Here is a 13,449-nt window from a genome sequence, read left to right as displayed (position 1 = left end):
CACCACTCAGCCCTTTGCTGTTCCAGCCTTTATTGGAGTGTCAGGAGTAATGGAGTTATATTTGGATCCTTTAAAGGGCACCACACCTACTGCCCCAGCAGCCCACAAAGCCACACAAATGTCTGGGAGCAACAGAACAGGAGCAAACCAACAGCATCGGGGAAGAGAAGTGTTTCTGGTCATGGAAATCAGGAGACACCAGTTTTATAGAAAGTCTAGGACTCTCAAGTGGGAAACCAAGGGAAGAAGATGGTGAGGCAGATGGGGCTATTTGTCCAGCCTTTGTCTGGGCTGGCCAGAGGGAAGGGTAATTAATGGTACCTGTTGGTGAATGATGTGGCACTCACCCAGAGCAGCAAGAGCAGAATAAAAACTTTTATAGAGCCCCTCTGCTGGAGTTTGGTTTTGGTTGCTGTCACCTACATACCCACAGGCACAGGTGATGGTGATTTCTGTGCTGAAATGACAATACAAGTCATGAAATGTCAGTCTGGAGCTTCTTCTACCAGAGAAATAAATTGGCTCTTGCTTCAGGAGTACACCACTGGTAGCTCACTGTCCCAAAAGATTTCTGTGCTAAAACCTGCTTCTATCAACACTGCATGACTGAAAAATTCAACCTAAAGCTGGGGTGAGACACATTCCCACCCTGTCACACCCAGGGTGGGCAGGAGATGACAGCACTTCTGATTGATGAGAGGGATGGAGGTACAGCAGGTACCCTGCCAGCACAGACTATTTTCAATAATCAGCTCTGCACAGCCCAGTCACTGCTCACTTGCATGACATTGACCCATCATTTGAACAAGAAAGAGGAGGAAAACAACTTGAAACTAACAGGAACTTCCCAGGTGAGTCAGTCCATGAACAATGAACCAACCTGCTCCAGAGTCTCTCTCTGGAAAGGCAGCACTGAAGGGGTTGGCAGCAAAAAATATCTGTGCCTGGGTAAATGACTTCATATGTCGAGACAAAGATAAAGTTACACAGAGCCTCTTGTGGAGGACATGGTCATCAGGTTTATTTTTGTAGTTTTCATTACACTCAAAATAACTTTGGCAGACTTAGAAAAAATAAATTTTCAAAGCCTTCTCCTATTGATGTCACCAGTTTTAATTATTTTTTGCTGAAGCGGTCTAAAGGCAAATGTTGCTGGGGGCTGCTGCTGCAGGCCTTGGTGCTCAAACGCTGGGGCTGCAGCAAACACCACCAGGAGAAATCCTGCCTCAGCCTCCCTGAAGATGCCTCCAGCCCCTTTCCCTGCCACAGCGGTTTTGAGGCCAGACTGCCTCTAGCTCGTGCTCTGCCTGTGTGTCAGAGGCGCCGGCGGCTCTGGGAATAACCCTGCTCCTGTGCTATTTCCTGCCTCAGAGAGCCCTGGCCACATGCAGCATTTACAGTCACCTCAGCAGGACGTCAAATGTCACTGCTGGCTGCCACAGCAGCTGATGTGGGCTGCTGCTGTTTGGGTGGCTGTGGGACAGAGGACGTGCCCTCCCTCACACACCAGCACATGGGGGGAACGCAGTTGGAGAGCAGTCCCCAAATTCCCAGAGTCAAACCTCCCCTTTGCTGGGTCAGTTTGAGAGCAGTCCCCAAATTCCCAGAGTCAAACCTCCCCTTTGCTGGGTCACTTTGAGAGCAGTCCCCAAATTCCCAGAGGCAAACCTCCCCTTTGCTGCACACCTGGCTGTGACCTCCTGCTCCCACCACCATGAGCTCCTCATCAGGGCTGTGGAGCAGTGCCAAAATTGTGAGCAGAGCCCCCCTGACTCTCCCATGACACACCTGGCTGCTGTCACCACTCCAGCAACCCCCTCAGAGCACACAGGACCACCAGAGAGTCATTCCTCTTGCCAGGGGGACTTTGGGCTCCTTTCCCTGCTGCTGGCTGGCACCCACATGGCTGGGAGGAGATGCCAAACCAAGCAGAACTCTCTCTCCTCAATTTATTTCCATCTATTGCAACCACTCAAGAAAACAACCCCTGACCTAAAGGTTTCATCAACCCTGAAGCCAAAGCTTGGCGGTCCCAAGGACGAGGTGGGGACCCCTCACTCTGTGGCAGCTGCTCTCCAGCAGTGAGATGATGGAAGGGGCCAGTGCCCATCCCCAGGTAGCTCCTGGGAGAAGGAGCTGGCAGCTCCTGCACATGTGGTGTGCAGACACAGCTCCAGATGTCCCTGGGGCCTTCCACAAATACCCAAAAGGGACTGGGGAACGGTCGCCAGGAAGGAGCTGATGGAAGGTAGCCAGCAGTCATTTCTATGCTCAAAGAGCATTTTCCCAAAAGTTGCTAAGGTCTGCAGATTGGATTTTTGAAGGAGTAAGATTTGAAAACACGTGAAACAGAAATTGCCTGCATTTAAATGACACCATTTGCCAGAAGTCCTTCCCAGCCAGTTGTTCTTTGTTATTTAGATGCTTTAACACTTGGCTTCTGGCTCATTTTTTAAAATCCTGGCACAGCCTTTTCTGTGCAGGAGAGAATTCTGATTGCATTTTTAAGTTTAGTACAAAAAAAATCCTGTTTACACTAATCCATAATTCCAACGTCCCGGCCTCCTGTGGGCAAAGGCAGATGGAGAAAGCAAACCCTGCTGAAGTGAAGAGACTGGCAGGGTACAGAAAACCGAGGCAAAGGGGGATTCAGAAGACATTTCAAAACTTGAATATTTTGTAAAGCTTTTTGTCTCACTCTATAACGCAGAAATTATAGAAAAATACTGAGTTTTCATGGCTTCAGTAAATAGAAAAGGGTATCTTGAGGTAAGTGTAAGGAATACCTCAGAGGTTTAAGGTCAGTAGAAGCAAAGCAACTCAGAAAAGCAGAGATCACTGCTAATTTAAGAAAAAAAAAATGATACTTGCTTATATTTGATATTTTTCAGTGTCTGTTAAACTACCCTGAAGGACTCAGAAATGTGGCACAACAGGCCCAGATCCTGAAGATGCAATAACAGAGCTGCTATCATGGAGAGAACAAAACAAAGAGCCAGAATTAGCAGAGCTGGGTGCATCCCATTTGGCCTCCTGGAAAACATCTGCCATTTGTCAGGACTACAAAGCCAGAAGAGCCCTCTCCCCCTTGATCTGCAGCAATTAGGGAAATTCTGTTGTGCTAATTACCTGGGGAGACAACACGGGGAGAAGGCTGATAGTGAGTGACACTTCAAGGTAACATTTACAAAAATCAGGCAGATATTTCAAGTCACTGGAAATCACAAAAAGTGCCACACCAGCCTCCCAGGACAAGCTGGAGAACGCTGATCCCTGGGTATAAATTTAGAATAAATATTAAAAAATTAATAATAAAAAAAAATTAAATTCTATAAACAATCTAAGCAAGAGAGCCTGTGGAGCTGCTGAGTCTGCAGAGGTGGAGAGGGTTTGAAATGCTCGGCTCCCCCAGTACAGATGGTTTGAATTGCAGAGAAATGGAGCAATCCGCCGTCTTGCCGGCTGCAGCACCACTGCACTCCTGCTGCTGCCAAGCCATTATTGGGAAATATTTGTCACATATTAGCTGGAACATCAGATTACTACACTAGACATTTAACGCTGCTTTGTAATAAATCCATACGTTCAAATGCATGCGACACTGTCCCAGCGGGAACTCGGGATGAAAACAGGGATATGCATCATCCAACAGCCAGGAGATTGGGAGTGCAGGCTCCAGAGGTGCTGTTAAATGAAAAGGCACATGGAAACACAATGCATACCTAGAAATACACAGTGCAAGAGCAGCCAGCAGAGCTGGAGCTCTTCACACTCTCAATCCACAATTCAGCAAGGACCAGCTGCTGGGCAAGGCATGCTCTGTGGGCTGGGGCTGGTTTAAGGTTTTTTTACTGGATTTAAGGAAACATTTGCTCTCAGGCTTTAGCATGGTTCATCCAGCACCCTGAGCTCTCGAGGGACCTGTTCTCACAGAGCTTGAAGACTTCAGCACAGCAAATACCACCTTTAACAAGAGTCTTTGGCACCTGATGTTTTAAAGGACTGTTAAAATTACCAAGTGGGAAAAATAAAAAATAATCCTTAAAAAACATCTATGTGAGAAAGCAGCCAGAGCCCACACAACTGATAAACAAATTGTTTACCAGTGTGAGGTTTCGGTCTTGCCTTCAACCCACGTCCCAGTGCTCATCAGCAGGCTGTCCCAAATGCCATCTACACCAGTGCTCCTGCACCTGCTGTGTTTCATCCTGCAGCAAAGGCTTTGTGAGGATCCCACCAGAGAAAGAGGCTGAACACAAGGGGACGAGGGGCCTCTCTGCAAAGCATTACAGGCCTGGCTTAGGGAATGACAATAACACAAGTATTAAGCTGCCCTTTCCCTGCAGGACAACATATGGGGACAGCCTGTCCTGGCCCTGCCCGGTGCCTGCAGCTTCCACCCCGTCCCGAATAGCTGAGGGGACTCAAAGGCCATGTCTGGCCCCAGAGTGGGGTCACCAGCCTGTCACAGCGTTCCCGAGCCCGACCCACACTCAGCCCAGCTGCCTCAACCCCCTCAAGGATGCTCTCCTCTCCCTCAGCCACAAAAATGCCCAAACCACAAAGGGCTCAAAGTGACACAAAGTTGTTGTCATCCTCCCCCGCATCGCCTTGCTTGAATGAATAATGCAAAACAAGTCAACTCAAAGCAGTGCCCAGATGCTCAGAGCAACTGCAGAGGCAACCTTTTACAGCATGCTCAGCATTGGAGACAGAATTTTTTTTTAAACCTTTAAAAAATATATTATTTTAATTATCTTTCCTTTTTTTTTCCCCAAATTGTTATTACTTCCAAGGTCAGGCTGGTTAGGGCTCCAAGAAACCTGATCTAGCTGGAGATGTCCCTGTTCACTGCAGGGCAGTTGGACTGGATGATTTTTAAAGAGTCTTTCTATGATTTCTTTTGACGATCGCGATCTCTCCGTGGCCCTGGTGAAACAGCCCCGGGCCCCCTCTGCCGGCCAGCGGCCCCCGCAGCCGCGGAAAGCCCCAGGGTCCCATCCTAAAAGCCAAACCAGCTGTGCCCTACAGCCGAATAGGGGATCTCCAATAGGAGCACAAAGCACAAAACGGGTCCCTTTGGGTCGGGGGTTCTTCTAGGAGGGAACGCTGTTTGTCTTTTGTCTTGGTTTTACAAGCAGTGATTTAGGATTTCGCTGTAGTTAGAATAACTTGACCCGCATTTAACTTTTAAGTGGGTCGTTGTCATCTTGTTCCAAAACTGCTTTGAATGTGTAGCGAGTCAATTATATCAAAGCAGGGCCCTAAAAACAACCGCCACCCCCTCAAGTCCAAACAAACCCCAAATTGACTCATTTCTAGGAAAAATCAGGGCTTGTTTAAAGCAAGCCCAGCTGGCACGGCCAGCTCTGAGTCTGTGTTTGCTCCTGCGTGGCTCTGTGGTGCCTGCATGGCAATCAGAGCATCCTCCCGCGGCTCCCTCTCCCCGGCTGGCTTTAAATCCAGCCGTAATGAGGAATTCTTAAGCCTAGCAGGGTTATTGGCAGAGGAAAGCCACCCAGCCCAGGTGTTCAGGATACCCACCAGCTGCCCATGGGAAGCAGGAATGGGGCTGGCAGCATCTCCCCATCCCCTCCACAAGGAAATTTTCCTTTCACCCGGGGGTGCTTTTTCAGTGCAGAGGCAAACTGAAGCTTAGCTGCTGGTTTGCAGCCTGGTGTAACTCAGCAGTGAACGCCAGTGAGAGCCACAAGCTCTCAGGTGTTTCCAGACCGAGCTCTTTAACTACAGAGCAGAAGGCAATTCAGCCTTTTTCAGGAGAAAGAGGAAAATAACGGAACACAGCTAAAGGTGTCTTTGATTCGCTCAAAACCAGCCAAAAGGCTTCAGGACAGTCCAGCAGCACATCCCCAGTCAGCTCCCCGCAGTGGTGGCCAGGAGCAGCCACCGATGGGACATTTCCTACCCACCAGGAAATCACCTCTCCTTCCCTCGGCTCACAAATTGCTTTGTTTCGTTACTAATGACTGTAACGAGCATTTCAGCAGCACGTGGGAAAACCTTCCCCTTCCTCTCTTCCCCCATCTTCCAAACACAGCAACCAGCAGCTCAGTGACCCGGAACAGAACTGGGACTTTCCTGGACAAAAGGAGCCTCTTCAATCCCAATTGCTTTCCGAAGAGCAAAGGAAAAGCCTCTTGACCACTTAAGCACACCAGCAGTGCCCTGCTTGTCCAGACCACAGAAAGACACAGCCACAGAGTCCCATGAGGTTGGTGGACTTGTTGGGTCTGTGCACCACAAGAGAGAAACCTGATTTGGCCACTTTGCAAAGAGCTGAAAATAAGCAGGATTTGTTTCTCAGCTGGTGGGTTTTGTTACCAGGCAGTGAGGCACACAGGGAGCCTTCCACCAGAAAAGCAGCGAGTACATTTAAGAGCATCATTAGTGAAATGTTTCTGAGATTAAACATAATCTTACAAGGGAAAAAAACCCTTTTTTTTTTGTCGTGCGAATATGGACTAACACTGTGTCTGTTGGTAGGACTTGTATCCAGGGTGGCAGGGAAAATTGACCCTGCCCCTTTGCCTATTCTGCCATCTCCATGTAGCATTTAGTGTTTATTTATTTTCTTTAAAACTAGAATGGAACTCTGCTGCTTGCAACACGCCTGTGAATTCTCCCGCATCAAAGCATTGCACATCTTTCACCCATCTTTCACTGCTTTTGTGAAAAAAGAAAATAAAGGCTCGAAGTGCCCCAACCCAAAGCCACTCACACCCTTCAGTGTGACAGCAGAGCACTTCACGGAACATTTCTGTAAATGAGGTTCCTTTACAAACTAATCTAAGCTGTTTATTGTTTCCAAGGAGCATGCACTTCCACAGCAGAACAGGAAGTTTTGACGGTTTTAGAAGTTCATTAAACTCTGGGAGGAAATTTAAACAATCGGTGACAGCTTTCCTACAGCAAAAGAAATCCTGCCCTCCGAAAAGGCAGAGAGGCTGCAGCTTTTAATTATCACACTTGCATTAAGCCCCAGTGATTTTGTTACTACTTCTAAATTGTTTTGGCCCAGCACCCAGGGCTCACAACCCAGTCAAGTTCTTCCCTCTTTTATTCTTATAGCCAAACGTCGCTTTTGTCCAAACCTCAAACTCCTTGATCTGTAAGCAGGCCAAAGCAAGGCACTGGGAGACGCTGGAGCGCTTCAGCTGGGGAAAAACCCTTCCTAGCACATTTCCCTCCATGGGAAGGAGCGTGTCAAACAGGAGAGAGGAGCTCAGAGGGTGGGTGGCCCGGGCTGGGCTGTACCTGGCACCTACCTGGGGGGCACACGCAGTCTGGGGGCGCCTCCCGCGCCGTCCGCAGCTTCGCCAGTCCCTCGCCCAGCTTCTGTTTGGAGGGGATGAAAAGAGACTTTAGAGAGGACATCACAGCCAAACACTGTGCATGCATGCCAACACCCAAACCATCCCGGGAGGGGGAATGCTTTAATGTCCCATGCCACAATAGCACGGAAATATCGAATGTTTCTGAGCAAGGGGCGGCCTACAGCCCCCACAGGGAGCAGGCGGACACTCCTCCTGCACATCCCAAAGTCCCTTGAGCAAAGCTCCATTGGGAGGATTCATCCTGAGCTCCCTACAAGTCCTATGTTCACATGTGACCTGATTTGGTTGATTTCGTACTTAAAATTCGTGCTCTGTGGAGTGTTTGAGGTTTCTTTAGCAGAGGGATGAGGTAAAGGACAGTCAAGACTGGAGTGCTCACCCATCTTCAGGCCTACCCAAAGCCCAGTGCTTCCATCCCCAAAGTGAAAAACTCATCAATGGGGTAACTCAAACACATACAAATTCATGAAACTAGAGCAGTGTCTACGTGGCATATTGCAGGCAGATGTGTGCACACTCTGGCTGCTTCCTAAGCCAGCCAGACTGTTCGTGCCTGCATTTAGCCCACTGCCAAGCCCAAGTTAATGAGCCTGATGACAGGTACATTACATTAGCTCAGGCATACTCCCTGCCTGGGACAGCCCAGCAAGGGTGGGAACAGCTCATCTTCACCCACAATCTTCACTCTCTCAGTCCTCCAGGAATGCCCTGTCCTACCTAAAGTACTTGCCAAAAGATAAACCAATAATCTGATAACTGGAGTCCCTACATTTCAAAGACAGAAAATTCAAAGTACTTATTCAGTTTAGGGTGTTAAGACTTGATATTGTACAACTGATGGCCCAGTCCTTTTTCAAATATTTGAACACTGTGGACTATTCAGGAATTAAGCTACCTGTGAATTAGGTTATTTTCTTTTTATTCTGAGGATTAAATAGTTTTATCTGTTGTTGAAATCCTATGCTTCCTCTATCTGCTTGGATGTGACGCTAAGAGGTCCTGAAAGCATTAACACGGTTTCATAGCACCTGACAGAGAAGTTGTCCTAAGGGAAGTATAAATACCAGAACGTTCCAGCTGCCTTCTGCAAAACACTTTCCTTGAGAAAATGTGGCAAAAAAAAAAACCATCTAAGGAGATTTTTCTGACAGCCACCTGCAGTCTAAATGTTACAGAGTTGCTCAAGTTCTATCTGTTTAATTTTAAAGTAATTTGGATGATGAAGATGCTCGAGGAAATGAAAACAAGCTCTCCCACATTTTTGGTTCCGCAGGCATCACTGGCAGCAGCAGAGGAGATCTGAATCCTGGAGCGAGGCCTCTGTTCTCCCATTGAATTGTTGTTGTCATGAAACTGATTAATCTGGACACTGCGGACAATAAATGCTTTGTGAACAAAATGGTCCGGCTTTGTTTACAACGACTGGATGTTTCCATAATCCTCCTGTTAATATTTTCCCTCCAGTGTGAAAACTACACACTTGGAGCTGGGGCTTTTGACACAGAGCAAGTGGAGATGCTGCCACGTCTGGACTGTGCTGTTGGCAATGTTTCAGAGGGCATCAAAGCAGGAGCCTGCAGCACATCCCACTAACGGGACAAGCCAAGGGGAGGGCAAGGTCCTGCCACAGCCAAATCAGCAATTTCTCCAGAGTTACATGGATGTCTGTCACAGAGCCAGAAACTAAATCCTTGTTGTCCAAATTGGCTTTCATTACCTTAACTACACACTTACCCTTCCTATATTATTTCCTATCTTCTTTTACTTGCCAAACATTTAAACAGCACTAAAAGAAACAGAGCCAGTGTGTTGGTGTTGCATTTGCTGCTCTCTATACACAGCTCTGCCATAAATTATGCCAGCAAACCCCTCCACTGGTACATGGAGTAAAGCTTTTTGGGTCGTGGCAGAGAACAAAGGATGCTGGGTCATGCACAGAGAGCGTATGGAGCTTTGGTTTCACTTCTGAAGTACTGTGGTAAACTTCAAAGGAGGACCAACACAGAATTTAACAAAAAACCTGACCCCAGGCATCAGTTGATGTTCATAACGATGGAAATACTCTCTCACTCTCCAGAAACTCTCAAGCACAGAAAGGGCAGCAGTTGCTTGACAAGTGAGCGGTCTTATGTAACAGAGTTTGGGCAAGAAACACTTTCTGAAACTTTACCATAAATTAAGAGGTCCATTTAAAATGACCATTAATAGATAGTGCAATTACTACTATGGATGCATCAAATTTGTTGCTTGATTCAAAACTTGCTTTAGCATTGACAAGAGTTCGGTCATACTTAATGTTTCAACAAGCTCACTCTTCCATTAGAAACCCAATTATGTGGTTTTGCTTTATTTTCCCCTGTACAAACTCCATCTGAGCATTCCCAGTACAAAACAAGCTTTCCACACTTAACTAAATCTCAGCAAGAGGTTGCACATGATCTTAGGCAGTGCCACAGAAACCATTCCCATTGCTAAGCACATTTATTGGGGTAATTGGAACAGAACCACTGCCACAACCGGCAGGCTAATTCCTGCCTGGAGAACAGACATTAACTAGAGGCTGTGACTACGCCTCACAGGCACCCCCCCTGGTCTGGTATTCAGGGTTTTCACAAAAATATTTTAACATTTCACTTTTATCGAGGCACATCAATGCAACCAAGTTTCCAGGCAAAAGGACATGCCGTGGTGGTGCCAGCAATACCCTCACCCTAGCTCCAACAGCAACACACAGCATGAGGAATTATCTCCCCATGCCCCCAGCACTGCCTCCATCCCTGCTCACTGCCCCAGAGCTTTCACAGAGCTCCACATACAAACACATTTTTGCATGATTGAGGCTTCATGGCTGTCATGATTTTAACGCTTGTTTTGCACCACAGTCAGGCCATTAATAAAATCCCAGTGTAAAACCTTCCCCAGATGTCAGAACGGATCACTCAGGGGTGCCCTTCAGCAGCCCCACAAGCCGTGTTGAATCTTGCTGAACTTTATGAACTACTGTTTATACAAATCCAGCAAACCAACGGCGGAATCTTCAAGCATTTCCTATGAGTGATGGAGCCCTTCACGTCTCCCTTGCCTGTAAAAAGCCCCAAACCTAAACACCAGAATCGGGAAAAAGATAACCCTGGGATAAAGTGTAACTTCTCCCAGAGATTTGGTTCAGTTAGGCACCGAGAAGGGCATCAGTGTGGATAATAGTTCTCCAAGTGGGCGGAATTGTTCAGCACAGAAATATTTATTGAATAATTTCAGAAAACCCCAGGACTGAAAGTGAAGTAACAAGTGGCGGGTCTCCTCTGCCTACCATAAATCAGTTCTGCACTGCCAGACCACAATAGTCTGTGACAGAGAGTCCAGATAGCGGGGATCATGTTCATCATTTCTAACAAGGAAATTATGGCCCATTAAATCCCAAGACAAATAGTTAAAGTACTCGGGTTACCTGTGTCAGTGAATATAATAAGGGGGAAAGTCTCATGTCCTCTAACCTTCGATAGCCAGCCCTTCACCTGGGGCTAATCAAGGTGGGATCTGCCACGCCTCGCCCTACGCCTGATTCATGGGAACGGCAGCAAAAAGTGGAAAGTTTGGTAGAAGGGAGTAAGTTTTCTCACAGAGGATGAGAAGCCGGTGACACACGGAGCGAACCCCGCGACGGAGCGGGGCCGGAGCGCCTTCCCCGACCGTGTCGCCCCGGCGCGGAGCGGCCGGTCCTGCGCGCCCGCCCGCGGAGCCGCCTCTCGCTCCCCGCCTCTCACTCACCTCGCGGAACAGCTGCTCCACGCGGGGCTGCAGCGCGTCCAGCAGCGGCCCGTGGCCGGCGGCGCCCCGCTCCTCCAGCGCGGCCAGCCGGCCCTGCAGCTCGGCCGTCTTGGCGCCCAGCAGCAGGCACACGGCCACGGCGGTGAGCGAGAGCAGCAGGCACAGCGCGGAGGTGGCGGTGCCCGCCGCGCCGGCGGCGCCGCTGCCGCTGCCCGCGCTCATCGCGCCGCGCTCCGCGCCGCTGCGCGGGGTCCCGCTCGGCTGCCGCCCGCCTCCCGCCGCCGGCGCATCCAGCGCCGCCCCGTGCGCGCCGCGGGCGTGGGGCCGGAGCTGCGGAGCGGCCGCTCTCCTGCGCTCGCCCCGCCAGCCCGGGTCTTAAACGGAGGAAGCGGGGGGTGGCGGCTCCCCCGCCGCCTCCCCCCGCGCTGGGAAAGGGGGGATGCTCCGAGCGCGGCCCGCCGCCCCCCATGGGGGATTACGCGGAGCAGATCCCACCCCCGCTGCCCGGCCCCCCGCGGGGACCGCTCCCCCCGGCCCCATCCCCGCGCCCCTCGGGGTCCCGGCCGCGCTGCACGGGCGGGGCGCTGCGAGAGCCGCTCCGGAGCGCAGGCTGCCGGCGGGGCGGCCCCGCTCCGCTCCCCGCTCCCCGCTCCGGTGCCGGTAGCGGCGCTGCCCGCGGCGGGGGCGGCGGGTGCGGGCCGGGCGCCCTCCAGCGGGCTCCCCCCGCCGGGAGAGCGGACGGGCGGCGGCTGCGCCCGGCCCCGGCTCCCCTGGAGCGTGCGACCTGCGAGAGGCGTCACCCGGCCGGGAGCTTTGCACCTCCTGCCCTATAGCCCGTCTGCACCGCGATCTGTTCTAGACATGCACTGTAACTCACTGTTATCCCAGTGGAGTGCTCCATTCACTTTCGTGAGCTTTTGAACGAGAGAAAACTGCTCACACATAAGTTCCGAGCATCCACATTGACATCCCTCCTCCTTGCTCTTACACAGAGCATCGCAACCCACCTATAAAACATCCTCCTGCAGCTTAATGCTTGTCTAGATTCTAAGTACATGGTATACTAATTCCAGTGTACCCTTTGCCCCATGGACTGAGACACTTGCCCTTCAAGGAGTAATTCTTAATTCTAGAAGATAGATGATTGAAGCCTAGGACAGAGTTAGGAAATGCTACAATGTCAGTAGCATTACCAATGTCAGATTCTAATTAAGTTTGTTAATAAAACACACACAGAGGGGTAGACACGGGCTTCTTGTAGCTATTTCCAAAGCAGTTAAACCAGGTAAATCCATAGCATGTGCTGACAACCAGTTCCTGCTTTCTTACAGGTCCTGAAGATAAAAGAAAACTCCAGGTTTCTATGAGACTCTCTTTCTTACCTCCTTTTCCCCCCCTCCTTTGTATGAGCATGACAAGACTTTCCTCACAAGCTCCATGAGAGCTGTAGAACACACACAGTGCCATCATTTTGGGGAGATGCTTGGGTGTGAAGCATCTTGTCCTGTGTGAGCTGAGCCCTCCAGGCAGCCCTGATATCCACAGAAGGAACAGGCAGGACTGACCACTCCTGCAGCAGATGAGTTCCTGCCCCAGGAATCCACTCCTTTCCCATGCGGTTTAGCCCTGAGCTCAACTCCTCCCTCAGGTTCCAGAGCCCCAGATCTCACACTCTGCGCTTCAATGATAAGCCTGGGCTGTCCACTTAAAAGACACTTTTATTCTGGCTTGTCCTCTTTGTTTTTTAGTAAAAAGTGTGACTGGTGCACTATGGAAATGCACTGTTAGTCTGGTCTGCCTGGCTGACCCAGTCACAGACCATATTTTGAAGGTACAATAGCTGGAAATCTGAAGTGCAGAAATAAATGGGAATGCTCTTCTATTTATTTAACAGCTATAGCTTGATCCAAACATGCAAAGATTACCACCTTCAGTGAAGGTATGAAGATGACAACGGGGGGTGGTGGTGCACATAAAATCCATCCCACTAAAGGCAGAAGCACCGAGGGCAGCCATACAGCACCAGACCCTGCCCCAGGGTGCTGCCCAGAGCCCCACACAGCTGCCCTGGGGAACTCAGGGGCCTCGAGCTCATGTGCCTGCAAACCAACACTTGTGTACAGGCTGCAAGGTCTGCAAAAGCCCTCGGCACCTTGCTAAGGTGCCACATTAATCCTGACAGTGCTTTTAAATTTACTGGAAGAAGAAAAGTCAATGTAAAGATGGCTTTATAATAGGGCTAAGCTGTATCTCCTTTACCCAGCACAACAAATTTCAGTACCTACATCAACAGCTAGAAGCACTCTGTAAGCAAGAGCACACCATC

General features: G+C 49.8%; 1 protein-coding gene across 1 annotated transcript in view; it reads right to left on the bottom strand.

Annotated features, from left to right (window-relative positions):
• COL23A1 (collagen type XXIII alpha 1 chain) overlaps positions 1-11,410 on the bottom strand; it is a 184,864-nt gene extending 173,454 nt beyond the window's left edge. Inside the window, exons 1-2 of the mRNA XM_077186588.1 lie at positions 11,124-11,410; positions 7,287-7,356 (exon numbers count right to left, since the gene is read on the bottom strand). Coding sequence (XP_077042703.1) covers positions 7,287-7,356; positions 11,124-11,345 — 292 coding nt within the window. The 5' untranslated portion in view covers positions 11,346-11,410. The remainder of the gene's footprint in view (positions 1-7,286; positions 7,357-11,123) is intronic.
• Positions 11,411-13,449: the final 2,039 nt, after the last annotated feature.

Source organism: Agelaius phoeniceus, chromosome 15 (assembly GCF_051311805.1).
Source record: "Agelaius phoeniceus isolate bAgePho1 chromosome 15, bAgePho1.hap1, whole genome shotgun sequence".
Lineage (NCBI taxonomy): Eukaryota > Metazoa > Chordata > Aves > Passeriformes > Icteridae > Agelaius > Agelaius phoeniceus.
This window is presented reverse-complemented; position numbering and strand designations above follow the sequence as displayed.